The sequence below is a fragment of the Mustela putorius genome, unplaced genomic scaffold (genome assembly GCF_011764305.1).
Source record: "Mustela putorius furo isolate JIRA1106 unplaced genomic scaffold, ASM1176430v1.1 tig00004033_pilon_pilon_pilon, whole genome shotgun sequence".
Classification (NCBI taxonomy): Eukaryota; Metazoa; Chordata; class Mammalia; order Carnivora; family Mustelidae; genus Mustela; species Mustela putorius.
In genome coordinates this window covers 6,191,263-6,218,579 of record NW_025422169.1, presented here as the reverse complement: position 1 = coordinate 6,218,579, position 27,317 = coordinate 6,191,263, and the positions used below count along the sequence as shown (strand labels likewise).

The 27,317-nt window shown below is 50.1% G+C and overlaps 1 protein-coding gene across 2 annotated transcripts in view; it reads right to left on the bottom strand.

Moving 5' to 3' along the window:
- Positions 1–734: 734 nt before the first annotated feature.
- Positions 735–27,317, bottom strand: part of PITRM1 (pitrilysin metallopeptidase 1) — a 42,116-nt gene continuing 15,533 nt past the window's right edge. For both annotated transcript variants that reach the window (XM_004757911.2, XM_045072367.1), the window contains 18 exons: positions 26,837–26,965; positions 26,123–26,236; positions 25,797–25,893; positions 24,528–24,662; positions 15,214–15,352; positions 10,107–10,223; positions 9,029–9,161; positions 7,500–7,620; positions 7,327–7,403; positions 6,968–7,133; positions 6,622–6,722; positions 5,186–5,306; positions 4,408–4,479; positions 3,773–3,885; positions 2,572–2,697; positions 1,673–1,818; positions 1,250–1,352; positions 735–1,153 (listed from right to left, as the gene is read on the bottom strand). In XM_004757911.2, the coding sequence (XP_004757968.1) occupies positions 1,057–1,153; positions 1,250–1,352; positions 1,673–1,818; positions 2,572–2,697; positions 3,773–3,885; positions 4,408–4,479; positions 5,186–5,306; positions 6,622–6,722; positions 6,968–7,133; positions 7,327–7,403; positions 7,500–7,620; positions 9,029–9,161; positions 10,107–10,223; positions 15,214–15,352; positions 24,528–24,662; positions 25,797–25,893; positions 26,123–26,236; positions 26,837–26,965 (2,107 nt within the window). In that variant the 3' untranslated portion in view covers positions 735–1,056. The remainder of the gene's footprint in view (positions 1,154–1,249; positions 1,353–1,672; positions 1,819–2,571; positions 2,698–3,772; positions 3,886–4,407; positions 4,480–5,185; positions 5,307–6,621; positions 6,723–6,967; positions 7,134–7,326; positions 7,404–7,499; positions 7,621–9,028; positions 9,162–10,106; positions 10,224–15,213; positions 15,353–24,527; positions 24,663–25,796; positions 25,894–26,122; positions 26,237–26,836; positions 26,966–27,317) is intronic.

The following is a 27,317-nucleotide window of genomic DNA, read 5'->3' as shown; positions in this document are numbered from 1 at the left end:
CCGTGGTGCTGTCTCTGTGGGGAGGGTTCACATCCTCGGGCTCCGCGGGCCGCCGTGAAGTGTTCTTTCTGCGTCCATGAACCAGGCCCAGTGCAGGGACAGAGGCTCCGCTCTGATCCACAGAGCGTGACTTGGCAAGTGTGCAGAGTCGGCCCTGGACCGGGACCCCAGGACCCCAGATGAGGTGACCCAACTCCTCCTAAAGCGAGGCCAGGTGCAGAATGACAAACCGGCCGCGCGCGCTGACAACAGGGTGCGTGTGCACACCCGTGGTTTCCTGCGTGGTGTCTGCTGGGAGGGGCCCAGCCAGGAGCCCGGGCACAGCCCGGCTTCGCCGAGGAAGGGCGCTTGCTTACCTGCGCCGGTGCTCAGCAAGCGGCGTTTCTGCCTCTTCTGTCGTCTGAGAGGTCCGAGAGCTGGAGGGCCCCCACCAAGTCTGGTCAGGAGCCGCGGCGGCGCGGCCAAGGAAGAACCAGTGCGGACTGTGTTTTCTGTGGGAGATACGTAGGGTGACAGAAGCTCCATCCCGTAAAGCCCATGGGAGAAGCTCAATGCGCTTTTAATCCGCCAGGCCGCCCATCTGTTCCAGACTGTTCCACGGGTGTGTGGTGTGACCACACTGGTTCCACAAATCAAGGGACCTCGGGGGCCTTTGTTCACTTATTTTTTAATAAAGGCCTTGAGAACTACTCTAGCAAAATGTCACTTAAAATAATGACGAAAGCACAGGTAGGTTAGGTCAGAGTGGTCTTTTATTTCCAAGTTTTTAAAATAAATGCTCCAGAATTCATAAGATAAATGGCATTTATGTCAACTTTAGTTATAGTCTGTGTGACTCTAGCATTTAATACGTGATTATTTCAAGTTCTTCGTGGTCGTCTCTTCCGAGACAGAGCAGCTTGAGCGGACCGGCCACATAAGAGCCAGGCATGAGCAAAATGTGGGGCAAACAGTACTGTTTCTCTCCTTGCAAACGAAATCCACTCGGGCTTCATGCTGAGGAGCCCCACATGCCTGTAGGTTCATCCGAGCAGTCAGACTCCCGGGCGGTCAGAACTACTCGCCCGTCACCCACGACGGGTCCTTAGCGATTTCTGTGTTCTCTGGTCCCAGCAGAGCCAACCCGTGCGTGCTCTTCCCAGTGTCAAGGTACCTGGAAAACAGGCGGGGATCCGTCAGGGCTGCTTCCCACAGGAGGAGCCTGGGGTGGCCGCGGGAGGGCTCTCGACACCCGGCCCCGGGGACATACTTGTTGCTCACATGGATGAGATCCTCATGGCGGACGGCGAAGAGCTGCTCCCGGTGCACCTGCTTCATCTCGTCCGAGAGGCCGCACAGGAAGTGGTCCAGCCCTGACCGTGAGCACAGTTAACTCGGGGCAGCAGCCCGGGGCATGGACCCTGTTCTAAGGGCACCCGTGGGACATACTTCCACCGGAGGTCACTCTGTTGACCTCCACATGCCCACCAAGCCTCTCCCCTCGGAGTGGAGGCCAAGTCCGGGGGCCTTGGATGGCTCAAGCTCTGGGATGACAGGATGCCACCCTCTGCGAGTGGCCCACACTGAGAAGCGGCAGCTCTAGGGGGACGTCTGCGCACCACAGGGGCGGACGGGCGAGGGGAACCATGGCGACACCTCATATCGGGTGCACTGCATGGTTTACTGCACATACCTCTGTCCGAAGGAGCCACGGGGGCGTCCACGGCGGAGAAAACGGAAAGCTTTGCTTCGTCAATGTCTTGCTCTGTGAACCTCCCAGCCTTAGCCCAGTCCATAGCCTTCGAGAAAGACTGCAGCGTCTCTGCGGAACGTGGATCCCTAGGAGACCAAAGAGACACATGCTGGCCTGCTCCACCACCAGATCATTAAATACCCCTCTCTGATGTCGCGGAGAGAGATCAGGTGCACAGGGAAGACAACTCACGTCCACACTTTAAGACACACCCGGGACAGACGAACGCTCCACACTCCGCCCCAAAGGGGCCAGAGAGCTTGGACGCCCTGGCTCCCGGCTCTGCGCAGCAGCACGTCCTGGCAGCAGACACCGAGGGGGTCACAGCGGCACTGCTGTCCTCCGCAAGTGCAGCTCCCGCGGGCGTGCACACGTCCTCCAAGGGTCCCGGCACGCGGCGAGGCGCGGGCAGGGAGAGACTGCACTGGGGGCAGCAAACTCATCCTGCCTGCAGGGTATTCTGAATTCCCGAATTCCTAAATTCCCTACGTCCTCGGAAACTTTCTAACCAAGAGGGGAGAGAAGAGTCAGGGGCCGTGACCACGAAGCGCCCAGCACCCATGCCGGACCTCTGGGCAGGAAGTGAGCCCAGAAAGCTCTCGACTTGTTGCCTCTAACTCAGTCTGGGTGTTGGGTAACCGGCGTATTTAATTAAGCCAAAGCTGCCCAGTAGGCACTGCCGCCCCTGGCATGGACAACCGAGGACGTTGCCGGGTGTGCTGATTGATGCACCAAAGAAGCGAGAAGCAAGGGCAAGCTCTTCTTCAGAGGCTGATCCCCACGCGTAAGACAGCGGCCCGCGGTGCTTAGCGGAGCTGGGAGATGGCGCTCGCACTCACCGGTACGAGTACAGTGTGAACACGCCGTCGCGGCTGAGTCTGGCGCCGCCACCATAAGCACCGCCCTTCTCTCGAATTTCTGTGTGCAGGAATTTGGCAGTCATCAAACGTGCAAGGATCTTAAGGCTGAAATGAATGATTAAAAAACGCAAGTTAAAAACCGTAGGCCCGGCAGGGTAGTACCCGATGTGATGTACTCGTATTCGCTGTCCTTCTGGATTAGGTGAAAACAAGACACAGCACGGAACGCTACAGTCTCCCTTTCCTGATGGAGCAGGACAACTAGAAGGAGGAACACGTGAGATGAATTTTCAAACCAGGGCTGTGGGGAGTGGTGGGGAGGGACAGGAAGGTCCCTCAGACACGTCCAGCTCCCCCGGGCCACAGCACACAGGGACACGGACAATCCGACCGAGGGAACAGGTCATAAATCTACTGTGCAGGCAAATGTGCAAACCGTCCCTTCTCCAAGTTCCCCGCTGGTGTGCGCGCGGCTCTCTAAACCCAGGAAGCTCTCGAACGGATTTCCGTAGGTGCCCTCCCTGAGAACACACTGCAACAGACCGAGCCGAGTCCGACACTCACAACGGAAGTGCAGTTACAGCAGATGCCCCGGAAGAGAAACGGAATGTTCTGCCAAATACCTTCACAGGACAGGAAGCGGGGTCCTACTGGCCCCCACTGACTGGTCTAAGTCCAGACGCCAACTAGAGAAGCAAACAGGTGTTCCCCCCCCCAGAAGATGGGGGAGGGGGAGCCGCTCATAGCATGGGTTCACGGTGCCAGACCTGGGCAGACAGGCTCCCCCTCGCCAGCAGGCCCTGGGAGGCTTACCCGCCCCAGCTGTGAACATGCTGTACTACACAAGGAACATATAAGGTCATTGCTGGAAAATTATAAAATACAAAGAAAGGGGGGAAAGAAATCGATACTACCCAGGGTACTTCTCATAACCTGTTTGTGCTTTAAGTCTGTCTAATACAGTACATATCTCCGGTCTGTGGGGCTCAGCGTAGAGAACACGTGTGTTTCCCAGAAACACGGAAACAAACCGGCCGCCCAGTCCAGCCACCCAGCTGGACATCATCCCATGATTCTATTCCCCTCGTGGACACGCACTTCCCCTCGAACCCAGCACCCGCCTTGCGTGCCGGGGCCCTGTGTACGCACCAGCGATCTCTGCCCTCCCCTGGCCCTGTACCTGGCGTGGTCTGGGTCTGCGTAGGGGGCAGTCCTGATGCATTCGCCCACGTAGTTCACTGGGAACGGGAGCAGGAAGTGCGTCTTCGTCTGGCACGGCTTGAAGGTGGGAGCCTGCGGAGGACAGGCAGGCCGTGCTGTCTCCCCCCGCCACCCCCTGCCACGAGCTCACGGCTACGGGCAAGGCACTGGCAATCATGCCGGTCAGGTCGGTCCACATAAGCGGCTGCTTTACCAAAAAACATTCAAACCCTAACTCAGGGCTTCGAAATGTAGTTCCTCAGTGAGAAACATTTCCTCCTACGTGGTTTCCATCCATAAGTGACTGACCTCACCTTTGCGTTCTTCCTCAGAAATATGTTAAATCAACATTGTCTGATGAACCAAACCCAAACCCGTCACCATTAAAGCCGAGCAGGGAGAAGGGTACAGGAGGCCCCGCCGACAGTGACCCCGCCAGCGCTGCAGCCTGCTGTGCCTGAGTGAAGGCGGATAGCGCGAGGGTGACACAGGCGACACAAGGGCCTGCTGCACCCCTGTAGGGGAGAAGCCCCCGGGGCACCGGCCACCCCATCCCAGACAGGGCAAAGATGGAAAGCTGCTCTTCCTAAGGGGACAGGGGCTGTGTCCACTCACTGTGATCAGCTTCCTTATGACCTGGGGGCCGCTAATGTGGGCGCTTCCACTGGACCCGCTGGGTGCAGGTTTCTGAAAATAAAACGTTCCCAACATGAGAAAAATCCCAAATACACCTTATACAGCTAAGGAATGGTCTAGAAAACTCACGGCCAAATACAAGTGCTGGGGCATACACGCTTACGTGTTCCCAGCAGCCCTGTTTGAAACAAGTGGGATTTCTGTGCGATTTCCAGACGGTCAGGGAGAAGCAGCAGCAGGCCACCTTGCCAGGGGCTCTGCTCACTGGGAAGACAGGCCTGGTCTATCCGGCAGGGTCACAGGCACGTGAACGTCACGGAGAAGAGAGCAGGAACGGTCTCTCTGCCCCATCTATGGACTGCCCACCTTCTCCACGAGAATGTTCTGGCCTGTTCTGGTAAGCTCCATGAAACCCGCTCTGTACGGTCATGGAACCAGGCAGCCCGTACTAGGTGCGACCTAGAGAACGGCCGTGCGCTGGGGTGTTCGGGTCCCGGCTTTCCTGGGTCAGTTTTGGCCTGTTCTCATGCTAGCACAGTGGACCTCGATCCGGCCTTTCCTCCCGGCAGGAGAGCGTTCAGTGCCGAGGTTACAGCGCCGACAAGGGAAGCGGGATGGAAGGGTGTGGATTCATTTCTGACCCGGCTGAACTAACACTAGGCAAAAGCTACTGCCTCCTGCCCGGCTCTGGTTCCTCACGTGCCATGGGGGCATCGGGGTTATTGGACCCACAGGGACCCATGCCCGCGGCCCTCACCTCAACCACGTACGGGCACACCGGCTTCCGTTCCGGTTTACTCCGACCGAGGTTTCTAATGAACTTTTCTACTGCTTTTTCTGCCAGAGGCATCTGCTGAGGCGTAGCGTTCACAGAGCACCTGTGCAAAACACCACAAATGTGGAGGAAACCTTTAGAGAAATGAGAGTTTTACTAATTTGATATTCTGCATGAATAATACAAAGAAGGGACTACTACACCCATTTTGAATCAAATCATGTTCAAAACAATTAAAAACAAATGGTAGCAAACAATACAGCCGTCTCCACAGCACTTCCAAGTTACCAAAAAGGCTTTGCCCGTGGGTCCGGGCCGGATGCCAGGAGCGCACTTCTGACGCTCGGCCCCATGGAAACACAGAACACAATCTGACAACCGTGCCTGCGACTTTCGTTATCTGAAGGCAGAAAAACCGACATTATTTTCTAGAAGACAAATCAATAATTTGAAGATGTGAACTGGTCGATCAAGTGGAGTTAAGTTGCCAAAGAATTCTGTGCTCTCCAGAACACGCCTGTACGTAAGTCCTCTGCCTGCCACAGTCACAAACGCCGCCGTCACATGCAAGCTACTTGACGGTGCAGACTGCTGACGGTGTGGTGTCTCTTTTTCTGACACTGCCCTCACTCCTGAATTTCGTCTAATTAATAGCAAGTACCATCGTATCAATGTGAACTACATTCCAGGCACTACACCAACTGCTTTAGAAGCTCATTTATTCCTCGCATAAGTCTATGCAACAGTGTTTTACGGAGAAGGAAATAGAGGGTCCGAGTGGTTTCGTTGCCCAGGACACCATGGTGCAGAGCGGGTGGTGGCCCAGCAGCGAAAGCCAATGCTGCCATCCCAGAGGGTCGCGGATTCCTGAGAACCAGCCCAGGAAGATGGTGGGGGTCTCGACAAGGCACTACAGGTAATCTAAACCTGTGTCCTTATTGGTGAGACCCGAGAATGCGCCATCTGTCGCTGACCGTTCCGTTCGCGCTGTTGGTGTCAGATGTCCCCCCCTTATCCTCACGGAACTGTTCTCATGAGAAACTGCATTTTCATTCTGTTCTTAAGCAAGCTAACCTGACCTGTGTTGCAATTCACTTCTGGAGCCACCATAACGGGACATGGGTAAGAAGCAACTTGGCGGGTCTGGGTTGAAGTAGCTCGCGCGCTTTCCCACCTTTCATGCTTATTAAACTTTTTCCCATAAAAAATGACTGCTGGAAAAAAAAAAGGACTTCTTGATGACAAGAACATCTGAGGACTAGAATGAATTCTATGACCTGCCCCCAATGCTCTCCCTGAACTAAAGTGTGTGCAACTACAGCTTCAAGTGATTAGACCGTAAAAGCCACACCTAGGGACACGGGAAGAACGAGATGATGCGTGTGCGGAAACAGCCTGGGCATGCGGCGGGCGGGTACCTCATGTTGTCGCGGTGCAGCACGTGTTCCTGGATCTGTGGGAGCTTTCTCAGCACCGGTCTGACGTCTGTCATTTCCGCGATCCTCTTCATCAGCCTCACCTGAGCCAGAGAAACCGAGATCTAGAGACGGACCTGCAGGCAGAGGGTGACCACAGGCGCGCTTTCCCGGTCTGGGAACCAGACAGCCCGGACTCGGGAATCCGGCCGGGCGGGGTGTGGGATGCGGCTGCCTGGCCAGGGACCGGTGGGCTGGGGAGGTGGGAGAGACTCATCAGTGGGGTCAAGGTTAGCTTTTCTGAGATAGAAACAGTCTGTCACCAACTCTGGAAGACGCAGCTTGTCACCTGATCCATCCCACTGAAGGTCTCCTGCAGGTCCCCCACGGGCGTCAGGGTCCTGCTCGCCCTAAGGGACGCGTAGAGATGGCCCGAGTCGGGGACCCCGTTGGCGAGCTCCTGAGCGGACATCTTCACCAGCACCCTGAAGTGCTCCTCTTCCTCAAAGCACGGGCTGTGGGAAAAGAAAACCGTCCTCAGTTCTGGAGACGCACCCACGCCCTTTTCAGTACTGGGGAGAATGAGACCCAAGTCGTCAGATAATGTAGAGACGCTCAGGGCCACGACCAAAACCAAGCTCAGAAACCAACCGCTCTCAGGCGCGCCCTGGGACCCAGCCCCCGGAGGAGGGCTCTGCGAGCGGTCACCTGCTGAATATTTCGCTCCAGAGATGCATCATGTCGGGCAGGTTCCTCTCGAGGCAGAAAGATGAGAAAAGCACACCCTGAGTCATGAAAGAAACAAAAGAAAAAATTATTTCAGAGGGAAGAGGGGCGGAGACGCGCTCCGGAGCGCCTGGGATGCGGAAGCACCGCACTACCTGCTCGTAGGTGTCCAGATGCGTCTCGTCGGGCAGCACGTGGGGAGACGCGGCCATGCCCCCCGTCTTCAGCTCCATCAGCTGCGCCAGCTCCCTGTAGCCCAGGAGGCCGCAGCCCAGCCTATCAACAGCAAAGGAGGGTTCCCCAACTGCCGGCGTGATCTTGGCGCGTCCCTGGTCACCGTGAGCTGCCACAGCCTCCACCCCCGCCAACGACACTACGGAGTGCGGCCGTGCAACGCCCCAGGCAGACCCGACACGTTGGGGAGGTCACCGAGCGGCGCCCGGCTGTGCGCGCAGAGGCGGCCGCTGCCCGGCGTGAACGACAGAACACCACGCTCGGCTCCTGCGGGCCCAAGCCTGCCGGGCCTCCGAGTGCCCCTGGGCTTGCCTCTGCTCTAAAAGGTCCTGGCACAGAGGGCGTCTGCCCAAACATTCACGCTCCCAAAGGAGATCTTTTAGAGCTTTTACGAAAAGCAGAAGTCATCTCAGGGGGGTGATGCTTTTCCAAGACACATCCTGTTCCCAGTGTAACTCAGGTCACAGCAATGCTCTTGAGGTCGCCCTGAAACGGCTGTGCTGCAGAAGGGCCGGCAAGGGGAGCCCCGAGGGCGGAGAACGTGGAGAAGGTCCAAGCGGTCCTCCCCTGATGCCTCCCCTGACGCCTGCCAGCGTGTGCGGGACCCATCCTCCGGCTCCTCACTGGGAAGGCTATGCGTGTGGCCTGGGGGCGGCCGGCCCACGCCCTAAGAGGCTCCTCCCCTCACGGTCCCCTCGCCATCCCGTTCACTGTCCCAGCACACGGAAAGGGAAACCTCAGTGCTCTGCCTGCCACTCAGCCCGGCCCCCTCGGCCACCGACCCTCAGCAGAGGAACGGCGAGCTGCGGCCGTGTTCTCACATCGACCTGGACACCAGATCTGCAGGAGTCAAGTGTGGTTTCAGTTAGCTCAGAGCAGGGCACACGACACGGCCTCTCAAGATGCCTATGTGTCAGAGTCAATTACTTACATTGTCTGATGAGAAACCAGCATTGTCACAATTTTATAAGAAACTAAGATGCGGAGATAGTTGTATCTGTATCACCTTATACTCTAGGCTTTAAGTCCTACATTTTAAAACGAAAATATGGCTTTTATAGGAAAAATTCTTAACAAATAGCTTACAAATTTTACTTATACACTTAAATAACAACACGATGGGTTTTTAAAATTAAAATGATATGCTAAAAAATGATTGTTGATGCACTAAAACAACTATATATACAGAAAAACGCAGGGCCAAAATATGCAAAGATGCCCTGATCCCAAAATACGTGTCTTTTTTTTTTTTTTTTAAAGATTTTATTTATTTATTTGATAGACTGAGATCACAAGTAGGCAGAGAGGCAGGCGGGGGGGGGGGGAGCAGGCTCCCTGCTGGGCAGAGAGCCCGATGCGGGGCTCCATCCCAGGACCCTGAGATCATGGCCTGAGCCGAAGGCAGAGGCTTAACCCACTGAGTCACCCAGGCGCCCTGCGTCTTACTTACTTGGTGAGCACCCTGCAGAAGAGCGGGACGTAGGGCCTGAGCTCCTCGGGGAGGGTGTGGAGGCTGACGAACGCCCGGAAGTACACCAGGCCGTTGGTGGGCTGCGCGCAGATCTGCACAGGGGTCTGGCCGGCTGCGGAAGCACAAGGAAGCTCTTTTCGTTTAGGGCCTTTAAAATGCTGCTGCTTTTCAAGAGTGTTTAAACATTACATCAGCAAAGACTACCCGTCAATGGTAAACACTGAAACAACCTTCAGTACTAAAATAACCCATGCCTTCAGGAGGGCGGGAACAGGAGCAGCATTCCCTGGGCTCTGAGGCTGCCCTGGTGCTTGAGCTGGCGGAGCCCGCCTCTCCCCATCTCTACACCTCCTCCATGCAGCCCTCCATGCTGTCACGGGACTGAGAGCTCCCACCTGCAACACCCCACACTCCTCTCTCACCCATCTCAACCCCCCCCACCTCAGATCTCATGATCATCCAGGATCCCAAGTCCCTCGGGGGCACATGCTGTGTGCTCCGGTCCTTCCAGCACCAGCGCGGCGCCGCAAACCGGCAGAGGGAGCGGGCACAGACTCACAACCTGTCACTCACCCTCACTCGCTCTCTTTGTCAACACTCAACGAACCTCACTGTTAAACCAAGGCTGGGGGAGACTAAAACACAAGCTGGACGCTAAGCCTACTTTTCCCAGAAGCCTCGTCCAGAGACGAAGACCTCATCCGTGCGTTGTGCCCCCATGCACTGGCCCTGGTGAACGAAGGAGCCTGGGAAAGGGGATGCGAGACGGCCCTGGAGTGTGGCGGGTGGTCTGGACCCCCCAGGCAAGGCTTGCCCGGCGGCTGCACTCAGATGAGCCCCCACCCGAGCCGGATCCTCCCGTGACCTTGGGAGCAGGGCACCACAGTGTCCTGGGAGCGCCCCCGCCAAGGAAGCACCGAGGTCTCTGGGCAGGGAAGTCCTTGGTCCCAGCATGGGAAACCCACCCACACGCCATGGGGGTAGTGAGCCCATGAAGAGGGTGGCGAGACACTTCCCAGAAAACACTCCCACACGGCGCCCTCTCCTGCAGACACACCTGCCAGGGCCACCTCCAGCTCCGTGAGCGGCATGGTGGGCTCGATGTCCGACACCTTCAGGGCTGGCAGACAGGAGGCGTCCTGCGGCTGGCTCTGCTGGGTCTGTAACTCTAGGCCTAGAGACAAGGCAGGTGGTGAGCGTGAGGACACCCCAGCCGCGGAGAGGTGCGTCTCTGCCACTGAACCTGCTCGCAACAGCGCCAGGGGACCAGCGTGGGCGGCCAGCCCAGGCGCGCCCACCGTGGTTTCACAGTCCCGCTGTCCCCAGCAAGCCCTTCCGGAGCCTGGAAGCCTGCTCTCTCCTCTTCATGCCATGAAAGAACTACTTTGCTAGGTTGGAGGGGGGTAGCTGGCTCAAGTAGTTTCCCCTTCGCCCCGCACTTTATACTGAGTCCACTGTTTTCAGGGTTTTCAACACAACATGGACTGAAAGTTAGTGATTTTCACACTTCTCTATTCTTACTTCATCCGCACTAAGCTCCACTCCATGCTTGTGTCATCATGTAAATTTCCCAAATCCTAGAAATGCTCAAGCACAGCTTTTCTGGGCCGGGCCCTCACCCGTCTGGTAAGAAGAGGGAAGAGACGCCTCCTTCCTGGAGTCACAGAAGCACCCAGCCCATCAGGGAGGGAACCCCAAATGTTCAGCCCTTGTGCCCGATGACAGCACTGAACGAGGGATGACGCCAGCTGAGAGTTCCCTCAAACAAACGGGTGGCAGCTTCATTCCCCATGGCAGTCTGAGGAGCTGGGCTGGACTCACCTCCCTCCTCCCTGAGGTCCCCAGCACCTGTCCCCTTGGGGAACCTTCAGGGCCGCCCTGCACCGGCACAGGGACTGCTGCTGGCCATCTTCCCTCCGCACCCGCCCGGCGGGGCGCGGGCCCACAGCACTAGTTCTGGCAGACACAAGGAGTGGGCTCTCTGCGAATTTCCAGAGACTTCCCAGGCCTGCCCTCAACGATTGGCTGCCCTCTGCCCCTGGACACCTCCTGGGTCTGTGTGCGGGATCTGAGAAGCCTGCCCCCTGCCTCTGCCCGCATCCAGTTCCAAGAGCAGCTCCAGGGTCCACCCCCTCCATGCAGTCCCCTGACCTTGACCCCTGCCGCTCCTCTCCCTATACCCCGGGGCAGCGGGGCAATCTCTAGCACCTTCTCCTCCGCCAGGTAACAAGCTCCCAGTGGCAGGGGCTATCACCCTTTGCAACAGCACCGGGCCAGTTACACAGCAATAACCCAAACTGGAGGCTTGTTTAAAGCTCTTCGTAAATTGACTTCCAACTGCCCCTGCTTTCACTGGTGGTTAGCTACAGATCGCAGACTGCTCCCAGAAGTCCACAACCGAGACTGACCTGAAATACCCCTGAAATGCGCCAGCACTGTCTCCTACCTAAGGGAACTCTGGGGTGATCTGCAAAATAAACACACGTTTATGTAACACGGGCCTCCATCCACTCACATGTGAGTGTGGACCAGAGCACATGGGTTTTCTTAGAACCATACACACCTTCCTGGCCAGGGCAAGAATCTGACAACCCAGGAATGTACAATCTGTTGCTTAGGCCTAGAATTACATTCTGTGCTATAAAGGGCTTTATCAAAAATGGAAAACACACAGGACTACATCAAACTAAAAGCTTCTGCACAGCAAAGGGAGCCATCAACAAAATGAAAGGCAATCTACAGAATGGGAGAAGGTCCTGGCAGGCCACATCTGATAAGCAGCTGATATCTGAAGATACAAACGGACCTATATAATAACTAAACACCAAGAAAAAGCCCAAATACTCTGATTAAAAATGGGCATAGGACGTGAATAGTCATTTTCCTAGAGAAGACATGCAGAGGGCCAACAGGAATATGAAAAAGTGCCCCACGTCACTCATCGAGAGGGAAATGCAAATCAAAACCATGATGAGAGGTCACGTCACACCCATCGGAACCGCGTCAGTCAAAAAGACAAGAAACAGTGTGGAAGGATGCAGAGAACGGGGAACCTCGTGCACTCTGGTGGGAAGGCACACCGGGGCAGCTGCTGAGGCTCCTCCAATAACACTCACACACAGAACTACTACATGACCCAGCAATTCTGCCCCTGGGTGTTTATTCAAAGAAAATAAAACTCTAACTTGCAAAGGTGTCTGTGCCTCCATGTTCATTACGGAGTTGCCCACAGAAGCCAAGACGCGGGAACACCCTACGTGTCCACTGACGGTCAAAGACTTGGTACACACACAACGGGTTATTATTCAGCCACAGAAAAGGAATGACATCTTGCCATTTATGGCAATACAGAGGGCATTAAGCCAAGTGCAATGAGTCAGATGGAGAAAGACAAACATCATACGATCTCGTGCATATGTGGCACCCAAAAAACTAAACACCAGGCTCACAGACATGAACAGCAGATCGGCGCGCGCCAGAGGCTGGTGGCTGCGGTGGGAGGAATGGGTGAAGGCGTCAAAAGGTACAAACTTACGGACGTCACGGGACGCAACGCACGACATGGGTGACTTCGGGTGATAGTGCCGCGCTGCACACAAGAGAGTAGATCTCATGGGTTCCAGCACAAGAAAAATAAACTGGCTGGTGACAGAGGTCAGCGTGGTCCGTTGTGATCACTGCACTCAGCGCAAACTGTCCACTCGTGGTGCTACACACCTGAGGCTCACATAGTGCACCACTGATACCTCTACCTGCCGACTTCAGGCCGCTCGGGGACCGTGCTCCGAGAGAGCGCGTCAGATGTTAAACACAACAGAACAGACACTACAGTTGATCTTGGCCTTTTGGCAAGCAATCAGTATCTCAGTTTAAAAAAGGAAGATGGATGGGGTGCCTGGGTGGCTCAGTGGGTTAAAGCCTCTGCCTTCGGCTCAGGTCATGGTCTCAGGGTCCTGGGATCGAGCCCCGCATCGGGCTCTCTGCTCAGCGGGGAACCTGCTTCCTCCTCTCTCTTGCCTGCCTCTCTGCCTACTTGTGATCTCTCTGTCAAACAAATAAATAAAATCTTTTAAAAAAATAAAAGAATGAAAAGTGAAGACGGGACTTGCCAACCGGCACGCTCGCAACAGAAGTGATCCTTCCGTGACCACATTACTCATGGTGAGCTACTGAAAGCAGGAAGAGCTTACACAGCTGTATGCAGACAGGAACTAGGAGACAGAGAGTAAGAGGTTCCACGCTGGAATTAACTCTGCCTCAACTACATGAAATCAGCTGAAACTTAGCATTACTTACTTCCTATCTAAAGCCAACTCTAGGGCGCCTGGGGGCACAGTTGGTTAAGCAACTGCCCTCTGCTCAGGTCATAATCTCGGAGTCCTCAATTGAGTCCCGCATCGGGTTCCTGGCTCCATGGGGAGTCTGCTTCTCCCTCTGACCTTCTTCTCTCTCATGCTCTCTCTCAAAAAATTAATAAAATCTTTAAAAAGAAAAAGAAAAAAAAAGCCAACTTTATCGCCTGACAAATCCTTCATGTAGCTCCAGCCAGCTCCCACTCTGGGGGGGCAGGTGCTGTGTGTCTTGTATACCTCTTTTGGTACATTTTGTTAATACAGAATTTACATATCACAAAATCCATCATTCTAAGGATCTAACTCAATGAGTTCTGACAAATGCAAAAAGTAATGTAATCATCACATAGTGACACAGAGCATTTCCATCCTCCAGAAGGTTCCCTCCTGGCTCCCTGCAGGCAATCCCCTGCCCTCACTTGCCTTCTGTTACTATAGTTTAACCATTTCTACAGTTGCATAAAAATGGACTCACAGAGCAGGTATTTTTGTGCTCATTTCACTTAGCACAGTGCTTCTGAGATTCACCAATGTGAGAGCATCGGTATTTTGCTCCTCTCTGTGGCTGGGTAGTAGTTCACAGTACGGATATACCATGTTGATGGAAATGTGGGTTCTTGCAAGTGTGTGTGGACATGCACTTTTGTTTCTCTCGGGCACATCCTCTGGAATAGACCACTGGGCCTAATAGTCGGTGTGAGTTTAGACAGTGAGGAATTACATAACGGACTCGGTCTTCACCTGCGCCTGCATCCCCGGGACCCAAGCAGGGCCTCATGACCAGCACAAGGCCTTCACCCTTCACAAAGATCTGCCTCTTCTGAATGCAAAATCACACTGTATGCAGTGCTCACTTGGCAATTAATGACAGATCGAACATAACATATATTTTAGTGGCTTATTACAGCCCCTGGCAAACAGCAAGTACTTATACAATTTGTAAAATAAATAAACTTATTTATTTTATAAATAAAGCTACAGTAGTCCCCCCTTACTTGTGGGGAGCAAGTTCCCCACACCCCAGAGAACGCCTGAAACCATGGATAGTACCTAACCCTATACGTACTTACTTATAATCAAGCTCAACTTATAAATTCTGCACAGCAAGAGAACAACTAATGATAACACAGAACACTGACAACAATAAACCGTCACAAAGTTACGTTGAATGAGGTCTGTCTCACTCTCAGAATCTCTTGTTGTAGGACGCCTGGGGTGTTCAGTCCAGTACTCGTCTGCCTTTGGCTCAGGCCATGATCTCAGCGTCCAGGGACTGAGCCCCGAGTCAGGCTCCCTGCTCAGAGGGGAGCCTGCTATTCCCTCTGCCTCTCCCGCAGCTTGTGTTCTCTCAATCTCTCAAATAAATAAAATCTTAAAAAAAACTCTCTTGTTGTGGTGATGGGAGGTGAGAGAATGCCTCCACGGGGAGATGCAGTGAGGCGGGCGTGCAGGCCCCGCGGCGCAGCAGCAGGCTACTGCTGGCCGGACGACAGATCAGAAGCAGCGCCATCTTCCAGAGACCATGCCTGACCAGGTGACTAGAACCAGGGACCCGGACAGGGCCGATGGGGGGGATCAGTGTGCTTCTTCCCTACGACTCCTGCCTTTCCTACTGAACTACAGGGTCAGTCTCCTGAGAGTAAGGGCAGTCCTACTGGGGATGAAGCCATCCCATCCAACACTGACCTTTGGTGGTGCCTAATAAATACTTGTTAGTTGAAATGATACTTGCTTCCAACTATCCATTCATTTTACAAAGTTCACTGGGCTCGGGAGAAGGCGAGGGAGTTAGAACAAAATCAAACATCTGACCTTTTTCATAGATCTGCTGCTTGTCTTTCGGGGAAAGAGAGTCGACCTTTTCCTTGAGTTTTTCTGTCTCCATCTGCGCTTGTTTCTCAGGGTACTTGTTATCGGGCGTCATCGACAAAGTCAGCTTGTGCGGGTTGTTCTGCAACAGGCACAGAAACAAAGGCCAATTTGAAATACGGTGTCACTGGAGCCCAGCGCACTGACCAGTCTGCAGCGTGGTGCTCTGCGGCAAGAGGTGCCTGCCTGTTTGGGGCAGTGATAACAAAGCAGCCCTCAAACGCGGTCCTGGAGAAAGCGCAGAAGGCACGGGGCAGGGGCGCCTGGGTGGCTCAGTGGGTTAAGGCCTTTGCCTTCGGCTCAGGTCATGATCCCGGGGTCCTGGGATCGAGCCCCACATCTGGCTCTCTGCTCAGCAGGAAGTCTGCTTCCCTTCCTCTCTCTCTGCCTGCCTCTCTGCCTACTTGTGACCTCTGTCTGTCAAATGAATAAGGAAAATCTTAAAAAAAAAAAAGAAGGCACAGGGCACCCTGGCCACTGCGTCTAAACTCAAAACATACCAACATTCAACATTTTCTTTGTACGTGTTTTAACATTATAAATCTCTGACTTTATTCTAAGGCAAAAAAACCAATAAAGCAATGTAATCTTTAATCTTCTTCAGAGTATTAACTTCTTAAAGATTTTGAAATTCTGCATTCATCATTTTTTAAAAATGAGGACGAATTAGATGTCCACCTACTATAAAAATGTTAGAGGATTTAATGTGTTTCATTTCAACACACACACACTACTCATCTGTTTTTAATACTACAGGAAGGAAGGAACAGCGGACTACAGTATAAACTTTATACCAAGTGACCTGGAGTAACAGAGCAATGGCAGGTCAAGCGCCAAACCTATGCCCCATGTCCCTACTGGCACACAGCACGACAGAGAGGCTCTTCACAGATACGACAGTCCAACCCCCACGGTAAAGCTTACTAGGTTCGACCACATTCTTGACAGTCTACCAGAGCATAGCAGACTACAGATGCCCTGAAGCAAACGCAAACAAATGAGAAACAAAGGAGCAAGCATCATACGAATCCATCATAAAACAAAATATCCACACATTCAGGTGACCTTTTTTGTATTCTTAACAAATAAAAGTCAAGGTACCAGATGGCTTCTCAGGGGAATTCTACCAAACATTTAAAGAGTTTAACACCTAAAGTTCCTCAAAGTACTCCAAATACATCCTACGAGGTCAGCATTACCTTGATACCAAAACCGAAGATGCTACAGAAAAAGAAAATGACAGGCCTATAGCCCTGATAAACAAAGATGCAAAAATCGTCAACACATTATCATCAGCAAACCACACTCAGCAGTAGCATTAAAATGATCATTTGCCAAAAAAATGCAGAAAAAGCATTTGCAAAACTCAGCATCTGTTCACGATAAAAACTCTCAACAAAGTGGGATTAGAGGGAACACACCTGGACATAACAAAGGCCACATAAGGCAAAGCAAAAGCTGACGCCATACTCAATGGTGAAAACCTGAGAGCTTTTGCTCTAAGATCAAGAATGAGAGTGGGATGTCCACTCCCGCCACTTCTGTTCAGCATAGTCCTGACAGTCCTAGCTGTAGCCGTCAGACAAGAAATAAAAAGGCTTCTAAATTGGTGAGGAAGAAGGAAGGCTTCACTATTTGTAGATGACCTGATACTAAACACAGAAAACCCCCGACTCCACCAAAAAAAATACTAGAAAAAATGAAGTCAGTAAAATTTATAGAAATTGGCTGTTTCTATACAGCAATAAGAAAGTGGCAGAAAAAGAAATTAAGAAACCAGTTTCATATTCAATTGCATCAAAAATAATAAAATACCCAGGAATATATAACCAAAAAGGCAAAAGACTTGTGCTCTGGAAACTATGAAACGCTGATGGAGGAAACGAAAGATGACATAAATGGAAGGACCTACCATGTTCATGGACTGGAAGAATTCAGATTGTTACAAGTCTATACTACAAAGCAATCCACAGAGTCAATGCAATCCCTATCAAAATACCAAAAGCATGGGATTGGGAGGGAGACAAACCATAAGTGACTCTTAATCTTACATAACAAACTGAGGGTTGCTGGGGGGACGGGGGTTGGGAGAAGGGGGGGGTGGGGTTATGGACACTGGGGAGGGTAATGTGCTTTGGTGAGTGCTGTGAAGTGTGTAAACCTGGCGATTCACAGACCTGTACCCCTGGGGATAAAAATACATGTTTATAAAAAAAAATAAAATAAAAAATAAAAAAATTAAAAAAAAATTTGAGAAAAAAAAAAATACCAAAAGCATTTTTCTCAGAGCAAGAACAAATCATCCTAAAATTCATAAGGAATCATAAAACACCCAGAATACCCAAAGCAATCTTGAAAAGGAAAAACAAAGCTGGACATATCCTAATCCCAGATCTCAAGCTGAGCTACCAAGCTGCAGTCATCAGAACAGTATGGAACTGGCTGGCCGGAAAGATGGCAGCCCATCGGCTCACCTCGTCCCACAGATACAACTAGAAACAGTCCCATCAACATCAATAACCCAGCGAACTACCTCAAGACTGGCAGAACAGACTCCTCGCTAGTAGAGAAGAGGTCACATCAGAAAAGGTAAGAGCCAAGACGCAGTTTGGGAGAGAAACAAACCAGCGCTGTCCAGGGCAGGGAGGAAGCAGGTGATGCAGAGAAGGGTGAAAAACAGACACGCTAGGGAGCCCACCACTGGGGAGCAAGAATCCCCATAACATGACTCTGGAAATGAGAGGGGCCGAATGTCGTGAGTTCTTACACCAAGTAGGAAACAGAGCCTGCAATCTAAAACATCAGTACCAGAGGGTGTTTGGAAGTGGAGTCCCGCCCTTAAAGAGACAGCACATCAAACAGCTGTGCAGATCCAGCATAGAACTGCCAGGGCCAGACAGGAGGGACAGTGATTTGCTCATCTCAGAGCGTGGCCCAGAGAGACACAGATCAAGGGGAGTTCCTGTAGGAACAAGGGAGCTAGTAGGCACCACTTTCCTCTCCCACCCCACACATAAACAATGGCCTCTGTGGGAACCAGGACCACATGGACACTCCTCAATCAACTGGCACCGAGCCTTACCTTCACCATACTTTGGTGGATCTGTCCTTCCCAGTAGCACTCGCCTTAGCCTTGGAGCTGCGGGCTCCCTCCCCGCAAAGGCTGGCACAAATCCTGCCAATACCACATCTCCAACCCATGTGTTTTGAGGAGGACTCAGTTCTGGTGGCAGTGGGGGCAAGGCTCATTTCACAAGCAGAGCACGGGCCACCTTGTTAAAACGTGCCCTCTCCCAGATGGGAAACAACACTGCCCAGAGGCAAAGAGAGCCTCACGAGAAAACCTGACTAAAAGAAAAAAAGAGGCCAGGACTCAACAACAAGGCATACACAACACACACAGCAGGACATTCCGTGAAGCTCCAGGCCCTGGGGAACAGGGGACACTGCACTGCAGGGCACATCAGGACCTCTTCTTCATAAGGCCACTACTGTTAAGAGCAAGAGAAATAGCTGACTTTCTTAACATAAAGAAACACACAGAGAGCTGACAAAATGAAGAAATGGAGGAGTGTGTCCCGAACGGAAGGACAAAACCATGGCAAGAAAGTTAAAGTGAAACGATTTAAGTAGTACGCCTGATTGAGAATTTAAAATAATAATCATAAAAATATTCACTGGACTTAACGGAGACTGTTATGTACAGACGTTATACATAAGCCTAAGGGTAACCACAAATCAAACACCAGGAATAGATATGCAAAATATGAAGAGAAAGGAATCCAATTGTATCACTAAAGAAAGCCAACAAACTATGAGAGCAAGAAGAAAGGAGAAGAGAAAATCTGAACCATCACTAAACAAGAAACAAAATGGCAGTGCCTACATACCTATCAATAATTACTTTAAATATAAATGGACTAAAGGCTCCAATCAAAACACACAGGGTATTTTGACAAAATGGATAAAGAAACAAGACCCACCTATACTCCTCTTCAGACTTAAAGATCCCTGCAAATTCAGAGTGAAGGATGGAAAACCAATTATGTAAACTGAGTGAAAACAAAACCAAGGTAAGCAATACTTACATTAGATAAAACATTAAAAAAAAAAGACTGTAACAAGAGGCAAAGAAGGGCAAAAATCATAATAAAAAGAAGTCATAGTATTGTAAATATTTACACACCCAATGTGGGACACCCAAATCCGTAACACAGTTAATAACATAAAGGAACTGATGGCAAACAATAGTAGGCGGTGTTAATATCCTGCATCCACCTATGAACAGATCATCAAAACACAAAATCAACAAGGAAATAGTGGCTTTGAATGACTCACTGGATCAGACAGATTTAACATATTCAGACAGTCCATCCTAAAACAGCAGCACACATACTCTTTTCAAGAGCACAAGGAAGGTTCTCCAGAATAGATCACATATTAGGGCATAAAACAAGCCTCAACAAGCTAAAAAAACAAACCAGAACAAAACAAAACAAAACAAAATACACCACAATCAAGTGGGATTTACTCCAGGAATGCAAGGGTGGCTCAGTATTTGCAAAGCAATCAAAGTGATAGATCACATCAATGACAGAAAGAATAAAAATCATACGATTAATTTGAAAGATGCAGAAAAAGCACGAGACATGCATGTTTTCTGACCATACCCCTAAGAAACTAGAAATCAATCACAAGAAAACATCCAGGAGGAGCACAAACACTGGAGGTTAAGTGATCTGCAACTCCGTAATGAACGGGTCAACCAGGAGAGGAAAGAATAAAAAGACGCGCGGAAACAAATGAAAATGAAAACACAATGGTCCAGAATCCTTGGGAGACACGGAAAGCAATTCTAAAAGGGAAGTTTCTAGCAATAATGGCCTACCTCAAGTAAGAGAAATCACAAATAAACAACCCAACCTTACACCTAAAGGAGCTAGGAAAAGAACAAAACCCCAAATCAGCAGAAGAAAGGAGATAGTAAAGATTAGGCCAGAAATAAATGCTACAGAAACTAAAAAAGATCAATGAAACCAGAAGCTAGTTCTTTGAAAAGATCAGCAAAATTGATAAACCTCTAGTCAGGCTCATTGGGGGAAAAAAAAATAAAATAAAGAAAGAGGACCCAAATAAACAAAATCACTCATGAGAGAGGAGAAATAACAAACATCACCACACAAATACCAACAAATGTCACGGAATATTATGAATACCTACACACCAACAAATCCAACAACTTAGGAGGAATGGATGCATTCCCGGAAGCACATAACCTCCCAGAACTAAAGCAGGAAGAAAACAGAAAATTGTAACAGGCCAATTACTAGCAATGCAATAGAATCAGTAATCAAAAATATCTGAGGGCGCCTGGGTGGCTCAGTGGGTTAAGCCGCTGCCTTCGGCTCAGGTCATGATCTCAGGGTCCTGGGATCGAGCCCTGCATCGGGCTCTCTGCTCAGCGGGGAGCCTGCTTCCTCCTCTCTCTCTCTGCCTGCCTCTCTGCCTCCTTGTGATCTCTCTCTGTCAAATAAATAAATAAAATCTTAAAAAAAAAAAAATATCCGAAAAAGCTAAAGTCCAAGACCAGATTGCCTCACGGGCCAATTCTACCAAACATTAAAGGAACGGTAAATACCTGTTCTTTTCAAACTATTCCAACAAACAGACGAGGAATGAAAATTTCCAAATTCATTCCATAAAGTCAATATCACCGTGATACCAAATCAGATAAAAAAGACATCAAAACAAAAGAGAACTGTAGACCAATATCTCTGATGAATTTAGGTGCACAAAATCTCAAATTATTAGCAAACCAAATCCAACAACACATTAAAAACATCACACAGTATAGTCAAGTGGAATTTATTCCCAAGATTATTCCTAAGCAACGGTGGTTCATATTTGCCAAACTATAAACATGATATGTCACATCAGTTAAGAAAATAAATAAATCTTTTTAAAAAAGGATAAAATCTACACGATCATTACAATAGATGTAAAAAAAGCACTCGACAAAGCACAACATCCATTCATGATAATACCCTCTGCAAAGCAGAGTAGGAGGAAACATACCTCAACATAACGCAGGCTTACACGAAAAACCTACAGCCAACATCATCATACTCAATGGTGAAAAATCGAGAGCTTTCCCCCTAAGGTCAGAAGTAAGACAGAGATGTTGGCTCTCACTGCTTTTATTCAACCCAGTACGGGAAGTCCTAGCCATTAGACAACGGAAAGAAATAAAAGGCATCCAAAGGGGATGAAGTAAAAGGAAGAAGTAAAATTTTATCTGCAGAGGACACGGTACCATGAACAGACAACCCTAAAGATCACCAAGAAACAACCAGAGCAGACAAATGAATCCAGCAAAGTCGCAGGATACAAGATCAATGTCAAGAAATCTGCGTATTCCTACACATTTATAGTGAAGCCGCAGAAACTGAAATGAGGAAAACAATCCCACTTACAAATGAAGCAAAACCAGTAAACTATCTAGGAATAAACTAGAGATGAAAGACCTATACTCTGAAAACTATAAACACTGATTTAAAAAAATTTCAAGATGATGCAAAAAATGGAAACACAAGGCTTGGTCACGGATTGGAAAAATAAATATTGTTAAAATGTGTATACTACTTAAAGCAATCCGCTTAAATACAATCCCTGTCAAAATACCAAAGGCATTTTTCAGAGCAGCAGAACAAACAACACTATAATGTGTGCGGAACCGCAGAAGACCCTATTACCAACGCGGTCTTGAGAAACAGAACAGGAGGCGTCACAACTCCAAGCCGTGGTAACTAAAACAGTTTGGTACTGGCATAACGACCTCGAACAGACATTTGTCCAAAGACGTCTCATGGCCAACACACAGGAGATGTCCAGCATCGCTCGGCGTCAGGAGATGCAGATCATAGCCACCGTGAGATGCCGCCCGCACCTCCAGGACGGCTAAAACCAACAACACAGGAAAGAACATGTGTGGCGAGGATGTGGAGAGAGTGAACACTGGTGCAGCCACTCTGGGAAACAGTGTGGAGGGTCCTCAAAAATTAAAAACAGGGGTGCTTGGGTGGCTCAGTCCGTTAAGCATCTACCCTCAGCTTAGGTCATGGTCTCGGGGTCCTGGGATCCAACCCTGTATTGGGCTCCCTGCTCAGCGGCGAGCCTGCTTCTCCCTCTCCCTCCGCCCTTCCCACTGCTTGTGCTCGCTCTTTCAAATAAAACAAACAAACAAACACCTAGCACAATCTTACTTTTGATCTAGTGACCGGGTTGTGGGATCAAGCGCCATGCTGGGGCTCCATGCTGTCTGCTCGGGGTTCTCTCTCTCACTCTCCCTCTGCCCCTCCCTCCTGCTCTCACACATGCTCTCTCTCTCTCTCTAAAATAAATAAAAATCTTTAGGATGTCACATGAGCTCAGGTGATAAAGCAGGGACAGGGTCTAAGAGGACGGACTCCAGCCCCGAGAGAAGGCCCGCTGGGGGTGAAACGCTATCAAACAGCACCACCTGCTCCACAGAGCATTTGTGAAAGGCAGAGTCAGTCGCTGCACAAAGTGCACCAGTGTCTTATTTTAAGGAACTGCGGCAGCCGCCCCCGTTTCAGCGGCCACCACCCGCATCAGGCAGCGGCCACCGACATCGAGGCAAGACGCCCCACCAGCAAAGATTAGGACTCACTGAAAGCTCAGATGATTGGCACTTTTTAGCAGTATTTTTTTTTTTATTTTTATTTTTTTTAAAGATTTTATTTATTTATCTGACAGAGAGATTACAAGTAGGCAGAGGCAGGCAGAGAGAGAGGAGGAAGCAGGCTCCCTGCTGAGCAGAGAGCCCGATGCGGGGCTCGATCCCAGGACCCTGAGATCATGACCGGAGCCGAAGGCAGCAGCTTATCCACTGAGCCACCCAGGCGCCCCTTAGCAGTATTTTTTAACTAAGATGTGTACTTTTTTCTTTTAGACCTCATACTATTGCACGTTTAACACACTACAGTATAGTGTAAACACAACTTTCATCTGCACAGGGAAACCGGAATATTCATCTGACTTGCTTTATTGCAGTATTTGCTTTATCGCGGGGCTCAGCAACCACGCGTGTGCCATCTCCAAGGCAGGCCTGCAGAAGGAAAGCCAGAAATCAACAAACGTATGGAAGTGACACATTCATTTTTTTTTTTTTTTTAAGATTTGTTTATTTATTTGACAGACAGAGATGACAAGCAGAGAGGCAGGCAGAGAGAGAGAGGAGGAAGCAGGATCCCTGATGAGCAGAAAGCCCGATACGGGGCTCGATCCCAGGACCCTGGGAACATGACCTGAGCCGAAGGCAGAGGCTTTAAGCCACTGAGCCACCCAGGCACCCGCTGGAAGTGACACATTCTTAAACAACCAGCAGGTTAAAGAGTAAGTAACGGGATCCTAGAAAATACCTCGAGACAAATGAAGCTGCAAACAGAACACACTGAAAACTACAGGACCCCACAAGACCAGCGTGAAGAGTGACACGTACACTGTGAACTCCTGTATCAAAAACAAAGACCCGTGAGTAGCCGGTCTTCACACCCTCACTAAGGAGAAGTGAGATCAAGCCAAACCCAGAGCTCGCGGAACAAAGAGCACCTACAAATCACATCACAGATCAGACTTTCTCAAACAGATGGACCAAAGTGCCAACCCTCCTCATACAGCAAGACAAAAGGGAGACTCGAGTAAACGAGGCCGTGGACCAGGGCACAGGAGCGCGGACAGTACAGCAACGAACACGAGGGAGTTCTCGGAAGAGCCGACGGCAACCGGCACGACGTGGACGAACAGACGCGCACAGCTGCGGCACCTCCCGAGGCTGAGGGGCCAGGACGCAGCAGACTCCGGAGAGACCAGGGACTCAGGGAGGCACTGACCCAGCCGCGGAAAAGGAAAGCGAAACACTCCCAGTGAAGAAATCCCAGGAATGTATTTCTTCATGGGGGAGTCCCACCAATCATGTAACGACAAGTGGACAATTCTTGTCGAAACCTTCCGAAAACTGAGGGGTGGACGATGTAATCTTTCTTTCAACAAAACAGAATAAAAACGCCTACAGATGTCTCTGTTAATACACACGCATGATACCTTCATATATAAAAGACGACTCACATATTCACATAAAAAGCCAAACTGCATCAGAATGAGCTAAATTTGTTAATACATTAATCAATCATTAAGAAACACGTCACTTATTCATATAAATTCTCCCATCTCCTTACCTTAAAGTACTGTTTTACTTTTTCTTGCAGGAAGTGTGGGTTCTCCTTGAGGCACTGCCGGAGCCGAGCCACCTGACCCCCCAGCTGCAGGAGCTCCACGGGGTCCCCGTCATGGTTCCAGCAGGAGGCGATGTACTGCAAAGCGAGAACGTCACGCCGCGCACATTACACCAGAGCCTGGACCTCAAACCTAACATTGTATTAAGATCTCTGTTTCCGCATTTATTTATTTATTTATTTTTAAAGATTTTATTTATTTATTTGACAGAGATCACAAGTAGGCAGAGAGGCAGGCAGAGAGAGAGGAGGAAGCAGGCTCCCTGCTGAGCAGAGAGCCCGATGTGAGGATCGATCCCAGGACCCTGAGATCATGACCTGAGCTGAAGGCAGCAGCTTAACCCACTGAGCCACCCAGGCGCCCATCTGTTTCTGTATTTAAAAGTACCATGACGACTGTAACAAAAATTAAGTCATATTTTGGTTAGGGAATTTTAAGTCTGTTTTTTCTCTGACAAAGTGAAGCACAGGTTTTCAAATCATTTTAAGGAGGGACGCCTCGCTGCTTCAGTCCATGAAGCGTCTGCCTGCGGCTCCGGCCATGCTCTCAGGGTCCTGGGACTGGGTCCTGTATCCATCGGGCCCCCTGCTCAGCGGGGAGCCTGCGTCTCCCTCTCCTCCTGCTTGTGCGCTCTCTTGCTATCTCTGTCTCTCTCGCTCTCAAATCAATACATAAAATCTTTAAAAAGAAAAATTATTAAAAATTTTTTTTTTAGGAAATATAATTACCAACATATCTATAGTTACAAATCTCTACCCATGCATACTCTGCAGGAATGTGTCCCATATAAAAACACAAGATATCAGGGGGCCCAGGGTCTCAGCTGAGCGTCCGACTCCCGGCTTTGACTCGGGTCATGATCTCAGGCTCAGGAGACGCAGCCCCGTCAGACTGCACCCTGCGGAGCCGTCTCGGGGTCTCTCTCCCACTGTCCGTCCCCCCTGCGTGTACTCTCCCTGAAATAAATGAGTCTTTAAAAAAAAAAAAAAAAAAAAGGATATCGGAAAGCCAACTGCGCTGGTAAAAAGACAAGATGTATTATAAAATTAAATTAAAAGTAAATTTGTATCAGACCCAAAACAGCACAAATTTCAAGGTTCAAATGAAAGGCACTATGAATGCCCACCTGTGTTTTCAGTGCTATCAAGGACCCAACGATCACAGCAGAAAGCAAAGGACAAACGGAAGAAGACAGAGGAGAAATTACATACAGACGTCAGGCTGAGTCCGAAGCTGACAGACTGATGCTTCATCTGTATTTCGATTTTATGAAGGAGAGCCTCAATGCGGTCCTCTTCAAACCCCTTCCTAAAGGAACAGAGTACACAGATGTTAAAAAGGAAACCAGTCCCCGTGCAACGAGGCAGCAGAGATAATCTTTAAATAGGTCTAAGCGAACAACGTGTGTTTTATGAGGTAAAGAGACAGCCAAACACGGGAAGTGGGCGCCTCCCTGGGCAGTGTCAGGACAGTGCGAGGACAGTGCGAGGACAGTGTCAGCACAGCGTCAAGATTGCAGAGCGCAAGCCACACGCACTCGATGACTTCCTCGATCGTCCTGTCGATGATGTCCCGGACGGCCTGGGTGTCCTGCTCCGCGATCCCCTGCAGGCCCACGCTGAAGTAGGCCTCCCGCGTGTAGCCGTTGTATCTACAATACACAAATGGGTCACACGGCAGAATTCCAGCAACTTCCATCATCAGCACATGCTTCACTCAGAGACTCAATACTGTAGAGAGCAGAGCTACGGACACTCCAGCCTCGCAAGTCTTCCAGGAGAAAGCCACAGAGGCCGAGTCCTCAGACATAACTGGGCACAATTACGTTCTGTCCTTCTCACGTTTCTAAAAATCAGTGCAGTTTAGAGTTATGGCAAAATTAAATCTAGAAACAAAACTGCTGAGCTTTACAAAATCTTAAGATTTGAAAGAATATTTAACAACCCGGCTTTTCAAGCAGGCAGCTGTATGCCATCCTCAGATCGTGGACAAGCTATCTTTCTTCTTTCTTTTCCCAAATGTGCCCTCCAAGGGATCAAAAACAGCTTTACTGGACCAGTACTCTCGGGCACAGTTCTGTGCTGGGGCAGCAGGGGACCTATCCCGTGACTGTGGGGTCTCCGAGCATTCTCCATCCCTAACCCCACCTAGCAGAGGCCAATAACCCTCCCCAGGTGTAGCCACATACTGTCGACGTCAAAACTGGCCCCAACTGCAAACACCACTGATCTGTTCGACTAATGAAACTTACCCAACATCAGGAGAAAAGTCTGTGCCAAGTCCAGATTCAATTAATGCTTTGTAGAAGGGGGAGTTGGGTCCACTGATCAAGAGTGAAGACAGAAGGTTTAACGTGAAGGCTTCAAACGTATCAGTGATGCTTCATTTAAAACCGTGGCAGGGGCCGGTGGGGAGAGAAAAATGAAAACCGTTGGCCTTGTGTTTTCAAAATCATTAAAATCACTACCAAATCGACACATTTATTTCCAAAGAAACAGATGTTCTGCAAATGCTTGCTTTTTAACCTTTGTTTTAAGGTATGTGGAAAAAAGAGAGTAAACTGTTTTTTGGTGTTTGTTAGTTTTGCTTTTGGTTTGCAAAGCTCTCATACGCTAGATTACTTTGGGGATCCGAAGCATCAAGTTGACTTGGCAGCATGTCGAATGTCAACCCATCATAGGGTGCCGAGCACTCTGACCCGGGTCACCCCAGTCACAGGGCACTGTCCACAC